This window comes from Salmo salar, chromosome 24 (genome assembly GCF_965601325.2).
Source record: "Salmo salar chromosome 24, fSalSal1, whole genome shotgun sequence".
NCBI lineage: Eukaryota > Metazoa > Chordata > Actinopteri > Salmoniformes > Salmonidae > Salmo > Salmo salar.
The window spans coordinates 31,288,221-31,304,885 of NC_138314.1; the positions used below are offsets into that span (position 1 = coordinate 31,288,221).

At 43.4% G+C, this 16,665-nt stretch overlaps 1 protein-coding gene across 1 annotated transcript; it reads left to right on the forward strand.

The window, feature by feature from the left end:
* The first annotated feature begins 7,969 nt into the window (after window positions 1–7,969).
* On the forward strand, window positions 7,970–9,471 carry LOC106585637 (forkhead box protein B2). Its single transcript, XM_014172057.3, has one exon. It carries the CDS (start codon window positions 8,117–8,119, stop codon window positions 9,056–9,058), a length of 942 nt encoding a protein of 313 aa, XP_014027532.2. The 5' UTR covers window positions 7,970–8,116; the 3' UTR covers window positions 9,059–9,471.
* The last annotated feature ends 7,194 nt before the right edge of the window (window positions 9,472–16,665 follow it).

Genomic DNA, 16,665 nt, shown 5'->3' on the forward strand with positions numbered 1-16,665 from the left:
ATAATGGCACAGTCAAAGATGAGTCCTCTATCAATTTCTATGGGCTGGCCCACTCTGGAGTGGATGTGACGAGGAGCTGAAATCAACGCGCACCCAGCGTTTGGGAATCCCCGCCAATGGCAAAAATGTATCCATGTATCCATCAGTTGTATCCACCAACTGATGTATCCATCAGTTTTATTTTATTATTTATTTATTTATTTGTATAAATCAACCCCAACTCCCAATTGAATTAAAACGTAAAGCATGTTGTTATAAGAACAAAGTAACACAAGTTTGGCAAGATCTCTGTCTGACTCTCTCTGTCTCACACACACGCACACGCACACGCACACACACACACACACACACACACACACACACACACACACACACACACACACACACACACACACACACACACACACATACGGATGGGTAACAGGCCAGTTCCGAAACTTTCATATTTAAAATGGACAGAGTATTTATCATGAGGTCATCATGATAAATACATGCGCCATCAGATTTATCAATTTGGATTTGGGACTCTCTCAGGTGACATTGCGTTTTTAGGGGTGACTTTGCGCTAGGTGACTTGCATTTGGCCTTACACAGTTCTCATTATCACAATATCAAACCATGGAAGCCTATGTAAAATTGGAGCAACAAACACCTCAGCAGCCTGTCGCTCACCACTCTTCAAGCTCACTCCTGTCCTCTGTAAACAGGAGGCCTAGTCATTATGGTCATCACTGTTACTGACTGGCTAGCACTTGGTAATAATCTCGTTTGTTCCTCAACAAAATGTAATTCTATATCATTTTACTATAGTCAAAATGAATATTGTTTTTCCTTGATTGAAAACAAAATGAAAACATTTTCTGAAGTCTTGGCCTACTTTGTTGAAACCACACATAAATTGTGGTTGAACATCCGACTTTAGATTTCAGTACTATTGACAGCCGCATAAGAGAGGTCCCGAGATCTGGCATTCAGCACCACAGTGCAGTGAACAGCGGCCGTCTGAAATAGGCTTAGAGAGTAACTGCCCCTAAAAAGCAACTTCTCGTTTTGAAAACGGCTTATGTGGCATCAATATGAGTCAGAAACTTATATTCTAGTGTCAGATTTGACCGTACAGTGTAAATAGGATAATTTGGTCAGTTAGTCTCATCCGAAACTGAGAGACAATAGGAAAAAATGGTATGTCAAGATGATGAAGAGTACAGTAACAGTTTTCCTAGAGTTGGGTTTATTTCAGTCCTGCGCAAATGAATTGAATGTGAGATTGTGTTGGACCTGATCATAATGCCAATGGTCAATTTGGGTTGACATATCACTATAGGGCTAGATAAAGACCATCAGTAAATTACACAAAGTACGTGGGATAATGTAAAGAAAATGTCAATAGCGACAAATTTCAATGACTTAAAAAGCTCAAACCAACTATAAAATGTAGAAATTCATATACAAATATTGAAAGCATTTAATGAGATAGCTAAAATATATGCAACATGAAAATATTGTTTATTTACATTTTGTAATTTATTGACGGTCCCTAACCTAGCCCCAGAGCTAGGCTATTCCATGTCAAACCAACTTTGCCATGGTCACACACCTGGCTAAAGCTAATTGGCAAAAGAAGTTGGCTAGCAATAGCTATCAGCAACTTCAAGACACAAGACCCGGTTAGACTGTTTCAAGTTATCTTGAAGGGTGAGTGACTGTAACTGTGTACTGTTTTGGATTCCCATATTTCAAACTTTAAACTTTTACACTTGTAAGTAATAGGGGTAGGGTAAGGTGCATGGAGGGATTTCAGTGCCAACATATATTGTATTTTAATTCCATAATTTTGAATTTGTATTAGGATATTGAATTTGAATATCCTATGAACTGTAACTCAGTAAAATCTTTGAAATTGTTGCATGTTCAAATCAAATTTTATTTGTCACATGCCCCAAATACAACAGGTGACCTTACTTTCAAGCCCTTAATCAACAATGCAGTTCAAGAAATAGAGTTAATGAAATATTTACTAAATAAACTAAAGTAAAAAAATAAAATCAATCAAAATCGAACACAATAAATGTAGATAACAATAAAAAGGCTCTATACAGGGGGTACTGGTACCGAGTCAATGTGTGGCGGTACAGGTTAGTCCAGGTCATTTGTAAAGTGACTATGCATAGATAATAAACAGCAGTAGCAGCAGTGTAAAAACAAAGGGGGGGGGGGTCAATGTAAATAGTCCGGGTATCTGTGACCAACAGATGCATAACTGTATTCCCAGTCATGTGAAATCCATAGATTAGAGCCTAATGCATTTATTTCCATTGACTGATTTCCTTATATGAACTGTAACTCAGTAAAATCTTTGACATTTTTGCATGTTGCGTTTCTATTTTGTTCAGTGTAGGTACCATTGAACTTGCATTGGATTGCCAGGTGGACAGTCCCATTGGAGGAGGGGCCAGTTTCCCCCAACACACTCACCTTAAATTTGACTGCTTTATTAAAAACGGATAAATTGTTTTTATCTCTAAACAAGTGGATTATTTATTTTAAGTCTCGCTTAATGGTATGTTTATTAAAAGGTTACATCTAACTTCATTAGGTTATACTGTAAATATCAAACTTTTTCTAAATGTACTAAATATTAGATCAATTTACCCCACCTTATCCTCTAACTTAAATAGACTTCTTCAGTTATTTGGACTAACCAGGCTGGTCAACTTCACAACTGTAATATTTTAGCAAATAAGCTGGGGCTTGCATGGCCAGGGCAGGTGCATACATAACCAATGGTTGGGCATGTGCAGAACATTGTCGCCGAAATAGGCGTGGAGGGAGATAGAGAGGGAGTTGATGAAGAGAGGTGACCACTGCCGCCCAGCGTCTGTCGCCCGGTAAAGCATCAACGGCCTCGCTCGCTTATCATACCAACCACTACACCAGAACCGACTCGCGCCAAATCAAATTATCTTCCTTGTATTTTCCCTGAAAAACAAACCGTCTCTGATGCGAGTGTAATTCATTTAGTCGACATGGATGAGACACATTGTTTTTAGGCCGGCATTACTCAAATGACTAAATGAAGACCAGATTTGTGTAATCTTTCCAACCAAAAAGCCACTTTTCTGTCACGACTCATGAGGCCTATAGGTTCGCCAGAACTTGACTGAGTTTCCAATAACTTTTAACGACAACAAGGAAACGCCATCACCACCCACCCGCTGTTTTATGGGGAAATAGAGCGTTCACGGAGCATTAAGCGTCACCACTAAATAATTTCCCATTACTCCAACGGTAGGCCTTACCACTCCCAAAACGGCTCATTTTCCTGTTGAAACAATACTAATTGATTTAAATGGCTCGCTATGCCGTGATGCGCCCATGATGACTTCGTGAGGGGTCTTTAAAGATTATTATCATAATTGCCATTATCCACATCTCTTTTCAAATGGGAGACAGAGGAAGAATATCCTGCCCTAAGCTGAACAAATAATTATTAGACTCTCGAAACAAACAGACGACCCCTTTTCCCGCAACCCCCACCACCATGTGTGGGCCCCCTCCCTGCGCCTTCATCCCCATACCTCGTTCTACAGCGGTGTGCAGCCTTAATTTATGCTAAATTAATTGATATATCTTTTATAATTGATGTGCTGTAAAAAATTAATGAGTAATTTACGTAATTAGTCAATTAAGGATAATTCCAGCATATGTTCAGTATGCCCAGAAGGTGTGCTTTACAAGTAGCCTAGTTATTTGTCCAGGAGTTGGATGCTACAGACTACAGTACCTAATTAATTGTGTTATGCATATCAGTGTGGTGTCTACTTAACGGCCCCCTTTGTGAAAACAGATTTAATATTTATCTTTCCCAAGTGTTTAAAGAGGATGTATACCCCATGTTAGCCTCTGTGGGCCTCAAAGGGCACCAACACATTTGTAGGCTCTGAAAAACAATGCATTCTTCATGAAGCCTATAGCCTAAATTCGTTTTTAAAAGTGCTCTCTTGGTCAGCGAGCGACAAAAAGAGCTGCTAATATAAAGACTCATATGTATATGCTCTCCTTTGGCACGTTGACCATTTAGTGCTTGAAGGACTGTGGGGGGGGGACGACATAATGGGAGAGATCTGTTGGCTAATTAATTGACACCGGTTTGAATATTCATATCTAATATAGCAAGCTCACGCTTAATTAAATGTGTTGACCTCTCTCCAAGGACGGTAAATCATGGAAGGCTTCATTACCCACTGGGCAAACCTGGTTGAATCAACGTTTTTTCATGTCATTTCAACCGAAAAAAACAATGTGATGATGCTGAATCAACGTGGAAAACTGACTGGATTTTCAAAAAGTCATCAATATTTCCTCTCTTTTTCACCCAACTTTTAACCTACATTTTTGTTGATGTCAACCAAATTTAAATCAAAACTAGACGTTAAACCAGTAGTGGTGCATGGGTAAAATCACTGGGGAAAGCTAGCCTAACTTCCATTCATGGGCAACGTTAGCTAGTTAACAGTAGTAGCCTTCTACATCTAGCTATATATTGAACTGCCATCCTCTCAGGCCAGGGGCACAACAGTGTATGAATTAATGGTTGGATCAGAATCATTATTATAATCATTGTCCATGATGGAGAATTATGTAAAACCACAAGTCCAAATCCCTATCTCCATCCATGACTAATTTAGGAAAGAGACAATTTTAGCTGGCTGGCTAGCTAGCCACCGGAGGACAACAACATAACGAGATTCAACAATTCAAGTTTTTCTGTTAAAGACATGCTCTCAATGGGATTTGATAGGTGTAACGGCAAATCCAAGCTGGCTTCCCTTGAAACTGTTTTTTTGTGCACCAGGACCATTTAGTTTAGCTCAACTCTGATTGGCAAACGTTTTAATACTTTTTTTGTCAAGGGAGGCAAGATGGTTGCTGGCTTCTCTTGCATTCAATGCTACAGGCGGCAACAATGTCATACTCGTTTGGACCAGACAGCATCAGATAGATATCCTACACGTAGGGAGACAGAGGGGCGCTGTTTCGCTCGCCCGGATGCTTTCTCCTGTTAGATACATTCAGCCTCTTGCGAATTGAAGGAACATTCTGAAACAGAGAGAGACGAAAGAAAACTAGTTTTTTTTTATTGTTAATTATTTTGAGAAGCCTGGCTTCCCTTGGCATACATGAATACACGCCACTGCGTTGAACTGACGTCTGTGCCCAGTGGGTATTGTAATGTATTTGTGGGCGCCGTCAAGGGCCGAGACATTACACCTGGCAATGCAAAAGCAGGAACAGCTTTTGTTATTCCGTTTATCAACTCAGAGATGGGAGCAAGTTTGTTTACACCCTTGTAGGATACACGAGAGGGTGTTTAGACAGACAGACAGCAGGTTGGCTGCAACGAGTCTCCTCACCGCAATTAATCTCCAACAACATGACTGTGTGTGTGTGTGTGCGTGTGTGTGCGCGTGCGCATGCGTGTGTGAGATGGCAGGTTGGTTGCAACAAATCACCTCTCAGCAATTAATCAACGTGTGTGTGTGTTCATAGCCTACATAAGTTATGGACAACTTTGATGGAGGCCGCAGTTGCTCATGTCATGGGTATGCTTGTTATCATCAAGGACTATGGAGTTTTTTAGGATAAAAAGAAACGGCACAGGCAAAATGCTAGAGGAAAACCTCATTCAGTCTGCTTTCCAACAGACACTGGGAGACAAGTTCACCTTTCAGCAGGTCAATAACCTAAAAGATAAGGCCAAATTTACACTGGAGTTGCTTACAAAGACAACATTGAATGTTCCTGTGTGGCCTAGTTAAAGTTTTGACTTAAATTGTCTTGAAAATCTATGGCAAGACTTGAAAATGGCTGTCTAGCAATGATCAACAACCAACTTGACAGAGCTTCAAGAATTTAAAAAAGAATAATGTGAAAATATTGTACAATCCAGGTGTGCAAAGCTCTTAGAGACTTACCCAGAAAGACTCACAGCTGTAACCACTGCCAAAGGTGCTTCTACAAAGTATTGACTCAGGGGTGTGAATATTTATGTAAATCGAGATACTGTATTTAATTTTCAATCATTTTGCTAAAATGTCTAAAAACATGTTTTCACTTTGTCATTTGTCATTATGTGTAGTTGGGTGAGATAAAAAAAATATCTATGTAATCCATTTTGAATTCAGGCTGTAACACAACAAAATGTGAAAGTATGAATAATTTCTGAAGGCACTGTATGAGTTATCCTTCTGAACAGCGTCCATAAAGTTAAATAGGTTGCACAAAGTTGCATTTTGAAGCATCACAATTACTGCGCATAAAATACACTTGGTGTACAAAACATTAGGAACTATGATCCCTTATTGATGTCACTTGTTAAATCCACTTCAATCAGTGTAGATGAAGGGGAAGGGAAAGGGGGATACCTAGTCAGTTGCACAACTGAATGAATTCAACTGAAATGTGTAACCCAACCTCTGAATCAGAGAGGTGCGGAGGGCTGCCTTAATCGACATCCACGTCTTCGGCGCCCGGGGAAAAAGACAGGTTAAAGAATGAATTTTAAACCTTGAGAAAATTGAGACATGCATTGTGTATGTGTGCCATTCAGAGGGTGAATGGGCAAGACAAAAGATTTAAGTGCCTTTGAACGGGGTATGGTAGTAGGTGCCAGGCGCACCAGTTTGAGTGTGTCAAGAACTGCAACGTTGTTGGGTTTTTCACGCTCAACAGTTTCTCGTGTGCATCAAGAATGGTCCAACACCGAAAGGTCATCCAGCCAACTTGACACAAGTGTGGAAAGCGTTGGTCAACATGGTTCAGCATCCCTGTGGAACGCTTTCGACACCTTGTAGAGTCCATGCCCTGACGAATTGAGGCTGTTCTGAGGGCAAAGGGGGTGCAACTCAATATTAGGAAATTGTCCTTAATGTTTTGTACACTCAGTGTAGCTAGGACTAGCTTAGAATCGGTCATATTTCTTCACATAAACAAAGAGAAAACTAAGATAGAAAATTAAGATAAAGACTATAACGAATTTTTTAAAACGCAACTTTAATAATTCAGGGATCTGTAGTAGCCTAGTTAAAAAGCCACAGTGTTTCAAGTTGACCTTATTAACTAGCATAAAGCACAGAGACAAGTTGTTAATTTTCATGAATGATTTACAATTAGGCCTATCGGGGACTAAAATGTACAAAATTGGTGAAATATAAATTACATTACAACTTATTCGAATAAAGACGTAGGCTATAGGGCTATTCCACAATTTTAAAAAGTGTAAGAACATTTTGGTCTGTTTTTTAATAATCTTTTAATAATCTCTTTATAGTAATCATAATATTAACATTAGTATTATTAGATTATAGGCTACTATTATGGGCTTTTATTTGCCCCATCACTAATACTATTATGTCCACCCTTTTTCCTCTACGAGCGCGCGAGTTTCCTGATTGGCACCGGCTAAGGGCGCGCGGATGTGTTTAGATTCTCCCTTCCCCTCTCCTGTAATCCTCACCACCCATCCCTCCCCTTCTACCGCGACGGGTCCGTAAGTGCCTGAATGCCATGTGATAATAGAGCGAGACCTGCAGGGGTCTCTGCGCCGCTCCAGCCTTACAAAAACGGCGCGGGGTGGCCAGAAGAGCGCACACGAAGAGCACTAGGCCCGAAGCGAGGAGCATCACCAACCCCTTGCCCTGTACTGTCGCAGAGACTGCGCAAGAGACGGACTGTATTTGATGTGTACTTTTACGCGCGAGATGAACGTGTAGGCTAAATTAGTGTGCGCCTGTGGAAGAAAAAAAACACGATTCTTCAAGGAAACCTTTTGGTGTTTTTTGTGTTACGCATCTTCGGGGAATTCATCTGGAGAGAACATGACCAGAGTCTGTGTCTGTGTTTGCCTGACTGACTCACCTATGATCTTCCATGTACACCACTAAAAGAAGAACAACATGACAGGAGATCAATGATTTTGGAGTCTCCAAACTTTGGAAAACTCTGACTCGCGCAAAGTCACTCCTACTGACCAAAGACTTGCAACAATATTCAGGCGCCCTCAACAAACAATATACAGCATATGCTATTGATACATCATAAATAAGTAACCAAAAGCATGCCTCGTCCGGGGAAAAACTCGTACAGCGACCAGAAGCCGCCTTACTCTTATATCTCTCTGACAGCCATGGCTATCCAGAACTCCACCGAGAAGATGCTCCCACTGAGCGACATCTACAAGTTCATCATGGACCGATTCCCTTACTACCGGGAGAACACACAGCGGTGGCAGAACTCTCTGCGACACAACTTGTCCTTTAATGACTGCTTCATCAAAATCCCCCGGCGGCCCGACCAACCGGGGAAGGGCAGCTTTTGGGCCCTGCACCCAGACTGTGGGGACATGTTCGAAAACGGCAGCTTTCTACGCAGGAGGAAGCGCTTCAAACTGCTGCGCGCTGAGCACATGGCCTGCAAGAGCTCCCCAACGATGCACTATTTCCACCACCAGGGCAAGCTGAGTGGAGGGCATCATGAGCATCAAGGCCCCGCGGCGGCAGTGGGAAGGCTCCCCAACTTCCAGAGCTACGGCAGCATCAACTGCGGACAGACCGGCGGCTTCAAGCACCCGTTCGCCATTGAGAACATCATAGGTCGGGACTACAAGGGCGTGATGACGAGCGGGCTGCCCATCACTTCGGTAATGCAGCACCTGGGCTACCCTGTGCCCGCGCAGCTCAGCAGTGTGGTCAACTCAATGTGGCCGCACGTCGGCATGCTGTCAGATTCCATGAGCGCCATGCCCATACCAGTCTCCTCAGAGTACGCTCCCTTTGGCGTGTCCATGAAGGATCTCTACCATCACGCGAGCGGACAGACGCTACCCACCATGCCCGTGCCCATCAAACCGACACCGTCTATGGGTCCGATGCCCGGTCTTTCGGGCCTTCCGCCCGGCCCATCGCATCTCTGCTCCCCTTCATCCTTGCTGGAGAAGAATGGTTCCGATCCTTTGGAGGGCATGGGCAATGCGATACACCCGGCTCTCCTGCTGCCTTAACCGGATAAAACGTTAAAAACTCAATTCTGTATCGACGAGGGAACAAACAACATAAGGGGCAAGAGCAGTATCTAAAATGTTAATAATTTAGCCTATATATGCCTAAAAGTTGAGCAGGTATGGTGACCTGTGAAGGAATTCAGACTGTAGGCAAATCATTCTAGTGATGAGTTGGCTACCACGCATTTCAGCATAATTTGTTCTTAATCCATTAGCACATTGTGAAGGCATTTGCCACATTGAAAGTGGCACTGAAATACAATCAGGAATTGACCCAAAGAGAGTTTTGATTTAATAATCATAATTAATTCAATAAAAATATAGAGGAAGATCAAAACTTGCTGCCTCAGTTTTTACATGTTTGAGTGGATAATATAAATTGTTTTAAAGTTTTTGTTCATTAGATTTAATTGAATAATTAAATGTGTAGTTTAATAATAACACAATGTATATGCTGTTGTTATTAGCACGTAAGATAAATGTTATAACTGTAAAATAACATGATTTATCTTAAGAGATTTATAAAGAACTTTAAACGAAATACGTAATCTGTCATGAGTTATTGTGTTAAGTTTTTATTGGAATGATTTGTTTGAATTATCGAGACGTTTTTTTCTGATGTTGTTTGCTAGTTTTCATTTAGTGTGTGACACCTCGTGCGAAAGTCATGAGAGCAAGTTCAACTATTTTGCACCTTATTAGGCCTATAGGCCTACACACGATATTTCAGGTTTCAATTTATGCGGTTACATTCAAGCTTATTCAAACTCATTCACGCTCTTGAAAATGTTGTAATTCACGCACTTGAAAATGTTGTAATACAAACATGAAGGCAAACGTTTGCTTTGAGGGGTATCGTGATATTCACAGAGCTCGTCACGGAGCTGAAGTGTAGTTTATGGCCTTTTATAGTGATTGTTAGGTTTGAATCATCTACACATAATCACACACATGGGCGAGGGCAATAAAGCGCCAAAAAAACGTTCTGACTCGCGCGGAACCTAACCCAAATGAAACCGTTTATTAACGAGTGATTTCACAGTTTTTGTATACAAGCCAACGTCCCACATATTGAATTATATTGAAACATGATGTTAGGCTATGCCAACATCAAATATCATTTCCCGAATATTGTTGTAACATGTAGCATATAGGCCTATAATTGGAAGCTCTAAACGTTAATTATCAAATGAATAGGTTATTAAATCTGTCAATCAAATTCCGTTTTTGCAAGAACTCAAGAGGTAGCACTGTGTGTGTCTGTGTGCCTGTCTGTGTGCATGTGTATGTGCATGTGTGCCTATGAGTGTGTGTGTGCCACAAAAGATGGATGGGGGGGTGGGGGGTATTATATATCTCCATAACTTCAAAAGCGGGCATTAAATGAAGTTTTCTTTTGTTTTTCTCTTTTCAACATAATCCCACCTTTGAAGTCCAGGGAGCAGGTCCCCTCCAGAACACAAAGGGCTTGGTACTGCCCACTGACAGTGACTTACTTTCAGGCTGTCTTCCTGTTTAGCATGCCAAAGGCAACCATAACCCATGCCATTGTCACACCAGCCTCTGAACAAATAATTGAGATGCACAAGTGGAGGAAAGACGTGGGAGCTAGGATTGAAATTGGTCTGTGTCATTATTAACGAGGTCTCTGTCACACAAACACACACACATGCACACACACTCTTTTCTTTCAAATTATATTTTTTATAATTAATCTCTCTTTCTCAAGTCATATCAAATCAAGAGACAAAAGACACAGAGGTATGAATCTGAATAGGGCTGAAAGTGATATTACGATATTTTGTTTGCACAAGGTAAAAACTTTATTATATCTTATAAAAACTGTTAGCATGAACTAAATTGTCTGACATGAATATGAATCTAACTTTTGTTCTGTGAAAATCTGTTAATCATGAATAATATGACTGTTAAGATGAATAAAATATGAGGTCAGGGGGTCGTTGCTGCGCGACCCTCACAAGCATAATGCTCCAGTCTTGAATAGGAGATGAGACATTAACCATAATTACCCAGACTCCATCGGGCCAGGGTGACAAATTCTACATGCGTTTTTTTAATGACCTACAAGAACAGACCATCATAGAGAGCAGCTTAATTCATTAATGCTCTCATTCATCCACACACACACACACACACACACACACACACACACACACACACACACACACACACACACACACACACACACACACACACACACACACACACACACACACACACACACACACATTAAGCAGAGCAGAGATATGATATTCTCTGAAACGGATCGTAAATTTTAGTATAATGGGTAACATTGCATGAGAGAAATTGAGTTAATTGGTAAAAACATATAATTGCATTGATAGATTCATTATTTAATCCAGTAGCATTTAGGGTGAACAATGAGATTTCTCTGTGCCACCGCTGCAGTTATCTATAGTCAAGTTAAACCATCAGTGCGGACATAAACGAACAGGTCTACTCATCCACATAGGCTAAACTATAGAGAAAAGGGGTGTGTTTGAAATTGACTAGATTGCAGTTGGGGATTGCAGACTACCAAAAAACCACAATGAGCCGTCATTTAGGATGTGAGGTGATTTGTAGATCATCAGTTAGTCTGCGTTCGCCAACTGCAATGTAGTCATTCTCAAGCATGCACAAAGACCCTTGGACTGCAGCAGTGCATTTTTTCTCCCTCTCTCCACAAACTCGTGGCTTTAGAAGACAGGAGACAGTAGAAAACGAGACCCCGCACAAGGGCTTCACTCTGTAGCAGCACTAATGAAATTATAATATTCTTAAGAGGTTTCTTTTTCAACTAGAATCTTCAGTGCCAGAAGAAGTGTAAGCTCAGAGATACATCTCAGGACCTAGAAAGAGCAACTCCACTGTGCAACTGAGAAACTTTACACACTCGATCCACAACATTAGAATATATCAAAATGCTGACATTTAACCATTGTAATTATATGTCACCTACAGTATGCTGGCGTGCTACTTACAATACATGTCACTCCTGACAAACTCCTGCAAGCCTGAGGGCTAGCACACTACCACCTGTGCCATAAAGGTCCACACATCTCTTGCCAGAGGCCATAGAAGTACAACCACACACAAGGAGGCTACTTTTTTGTTGACCAGGTAGTAGTAGTACTATGCACTCCAATAGCCTACATCTGTACACAGCTGTCTTCAAAGCCAGCCTTACAGACTGCCTGAAAGAGTTAGCCTCCTTGCTAACGTACGTGTGATTCACTGCTAGCAGGCGCTGGGAGTATGGACCACAGCTGCTGCCACTTGGTAATGGCCGCCTCACCGTCTGTACCACACCAGCCTCTTGACAGTGGGGATAGTTGGCACATGTCTGCTGCCCGTGGAGCCTGCCAAGCCTGACCAATGAACAGCTCACCTAGGCAGCATTAACCATCGGCCCAGGCGACTGAGAGAAGCTGTCAGCGCTAGTTCTATAAATGGCAGGTCACCTAGAGAGGACCACAACTTACAATAACTCTCTCTATTCATTGTTTCTCACTCTTTCCCTGCCTCTTCTCTTTCTCCCTCTTTCTCCAACCCTTTCATTCTCCCTCTCCGTTACGTCCACCCCTATTTCCTCTTGCTCTCAATCCCTTTCTCTCTTATGTTCTCTCTCATTCTCTATGATTGAGGGGTATTCAGTGCTCAGAGGGTCTAGCTGCCCTCCTGGCTGAAGTAAGCAATCTCCGTTGAACAAGGTCCTCTGACGCAGCTCATCCAATCTCCATTCTGCTGTCTGCTTTAATGGTTCACATTATTTTACCCGATTAGACATTATTACTCTTTATTATGGATTGCAAAAAGAGGTTAAGGGGCATTCTTGTTGGCCTCTGTCCCAAACTTTCTCCTCTTTCAATCTTTTCTCCTCTTTCATCTCTCACTTTCTCACATGGACACAGTACAGTCAGAGAAGAGGTCCCAGAAACTTTCCAACCTTTTGAGGAGGTTAAGGGGGGAGGGGATAAGCACTCATTTCTTATTTATGTCCTCAACAATAGAAACGGAGGGTAAAGTACTCAAAAAGTACTGAATGGACAAAGTCAATATTTGTATTTTCTCTGTATGAACGATTATAATTTGAACAGTTACATTTAAATCTGCTGCTGCCTACTAGACTTTCCCACATGGGTTGTATACTTTAGACAAAACAGAAAGAAAACACGAAAAAAACAGCCTGAAAACGTGTGGGACAATCTGAGCTCGTTTTTGTTATCCGTTACAAAACATTTTGCAACGGTGTGCCCTAATGAATATGACCATGACCTGATTGGGCTCTACACTGTTCCAGCTATTTACCTTCCCATCCCCATGTCACTACCCACCTCAGGGGATGTTAAGGATCTATAGTTGGATGTCTGACCGCCCGACTGAACCACAGCCTCTTTGTCCAGTAAGAGAGTAGAGGCAACAGGACTCTCCCTGCCTAAGGCCACAGATATGGAGTTACCGGGTCTGCGGGGAAGGAGGAAAGAGAGAAACAGAGAGAAGAATCAGTATGTATATTTCTATGATGACGATTTTAGATGTTTATATACAGGGGCGTCATGCACCCCAAAAATCTGAGGGGGCACAAATTAGGTGAGGATGGCTTTTTCCTGCAATCGAGATCCATGATCGTTCTGCTTAATTCTATGTAAAAAATAAGTATATTTTACTGCATATCTATGTATCCCTCTGACTGGTGGTTATTTATTTATATATGTTTACCCCTTTTATATATGTTTACCCCATCTTGTCTCATCGCTGCAACTCCCCAACACGCTCGGGAGGCTAAGGTTGTGTAACGCATCCTCCGAAATATGACCCGCCAAGCTTCTTAACACCCACCAGCACCAATGTATTGGAGGAAATACCATTCAACTGACGACCAAGGTCAGCCGGCAGGCGCCCGGCCCGCCACTAGAGTCATTAGAGTGTGATGAGCCAAGTAAAGCCCCCCTGACCAAACCCTCCCCTAACCCAGATGATGCTGTGCCAATTGTGTGCCACCCTATGGGACTCCCTATCACGGCCGGTTGTGATACAGCCTGGGATCGAACCCAGGTCTGTAGTGACGCCTCTAGCACTGTGATGCAGTGTCTTAGACAGCTGCACCACTCGGGAGGCCCTGGTGGGTATTTTTTTAAAGAAACTAGATATGCTTCTCTGCATCTCTGCAAAAATCTTGGTAAAGATTGAAATTAATGTGAGTCTTATTCAGAACATTTAGTAGTTGTTGCTTTTATAATGTCTACCAACCTTGCCAGCTGGCATGCCAGCAGAGATAGTTAGACAAGCTAGCTTCTTGGAAGATAGTTATGAGATTGGGAGATTGGGAACCTATCTGGGCTATCTAAAGTCAACTTGCCAGGTGGCTAGTAGTAGGATTACAGAGAATAATAATAATAATAATAATATACAGTACCAGTCAAAAGTTTGGACACACCTACTTATTCCAGGGTTTTTCTTAATTTTTTAAAACTATTTTCTACATTGTAGAATAATAGTGATGACATCAAAACCATGAAATAATACATGGAATCATGTAGTAACCAAAAAAGTGTTAAACAAATCAAAATATAGTTTATATTTGAGATTTTTCAAAGCAGCCACCCTTTGCCTTGATGACAGCTGTGCACACTCTTGGTTTTCTCTCAAGCAGGTTAACCTGGAATGCTTTCCCAACAGTCTTGAAGGAGTTCCCACATATGCCAATGTTACAACTTCTGCCGATGTTGGTTCCCCTCCTTGTTTGGGCGGCGTTCGGCGTTCGACTTCACCGATCTTCTAGCCATCGCCGATCCACCTTTAATTTTCCATTTGTTTTGTCTTGTTTTCCCACACACCTGGTTTACATTTCCCTCATTACTTGTCGTGTATATAACCCTCTGTTCACCCCATGTCTGTGTGTGTGATTGTTTATTTGTCAGGTTGGCACGCATCCGGCTGGTTTGCGCCGGGTGTTGTTTTTGTACCCGTGCTTTGTGGCAGCCGGTACTTTGTAATGTGGTTTTTGTACTTTGTGCTGCCTCCCTTGTTCTTTGGGCATTTTTTTGTTTGTGATGCGGTTGCGTTCTGTTTCAAATGATTGCCTCAGTAAAGTGCTTTGTCCACTCATCTCTGCACTCCTGCGCCTGACTTCCACGCACCAGCTACACCCACCGGTGACAGAATTACACACCTCCACAATATGGAGTCAGCAGGAGCAGGTGCCCCTGGTATAGGCGACGAGGAGCACGTCCTGGAGCACGCGGCGATGCTCCACCCTTTCGGCGCCGCCATGGACCGCGCCGTCCAAACCACGGACCGCTGGGAGAGACAGGGAGTTCCTCCAGCGCCTCCACCAGCACAACCAGGGTCTCCACTACTCGCTCCCCTTCACCCGGTCCCAGTGGGATACGTCTCGCCCTTCCCCGGGAGTACGACGGGATGGCTGCATGCTGCCAGGGTTTCCTGTTGCAGCTGGATCTCTACCTGGCAACCGTCCACCCGGCTCCTTCAGGCCGTGAGAAGGTGTCCGCCCTTGTCTCGTGCCTTTTGGGGAAAGCCCTGGAGTGGGCCAACGCCGTGTGGGGAGGAGATACGGCGCTGGACCATTTCGAGGATTTCACACGCCGCTTCCGGGCAGTCTTCGACCACCCTCCCGAGGGTAGAGCGGCGGGTGAACGCCTCTTCCATCTGAGGCAGGGGACGAGGAGTGCCCAGGAGTTTGCAATGGACTTTCGGACCCTGGCCACCGGTGCGGGATGGAACGACAGGGCCCTGATCGACCACTATCGCTGCAGTTTGCGCGAGGACATCCGTCGAGAGTTGGCCTGCAGGGACACCACCCTCACCTTCAACCAGCTGGTGGACCTGTCCATTCGGGCTGGATAACCTGCTGGCTACCCACGGACGTCCAGAGTGGGGTCTGTCGGTTCCATCCCCCAGCACCACCGCTCTGATGCCCATGGAGCTGGGAGGTGCTGCGCTCAGGGAGACCAGAGGAGGTTCCTTCTCGTGCACCATCTGTGGCCACAGAGGTCACACTGCCGGTCGGTGCCGGGTTTGTCCCTCTGGGGATCGACGCAGCAGGCAGGGCACTCTGGCGTCACCCCAGGTGAGCCGGCACCATTCTCACCCAGAGCCCTCTGTTGCACACATGTTTTTGTTTGTTACTTTTCCTGAGTTTCCCCCGCATTCCCAGCATAAGGCGCTCATCGATTCAGGCGCGGCTGGGAATTTTATAGACAGATCATTCGCCCATAGTTTAGGGATCCCCATCGTTCCTGAGGCTATGCCCTTTCCAGGTCACGCCTTGGATTGTTGACCATTAGGGTCAGGGTTGATTAGGGAGGCCACCGCTCCTCTGGGCATGGTGACGCAGGGGGGTCACAAGGAGAGAATCAGTCTCTTCCTCATTGACTCTCCTGCGTTTCCCGTGGTGCTATGCCTACCTTGGTTAGCTTGTCATGATCCCACTGTTTCATGTCAACGGAGAGCTCTCACGGGGTGGTCGCGAGAGTGCTCTGGGAGAAGTTTAGGGGTTTCAGTTGGTGCTACTACGGTAGAAAATCCAGACCACGTCTCCACCGTGCGCATTCCCCCCGAAT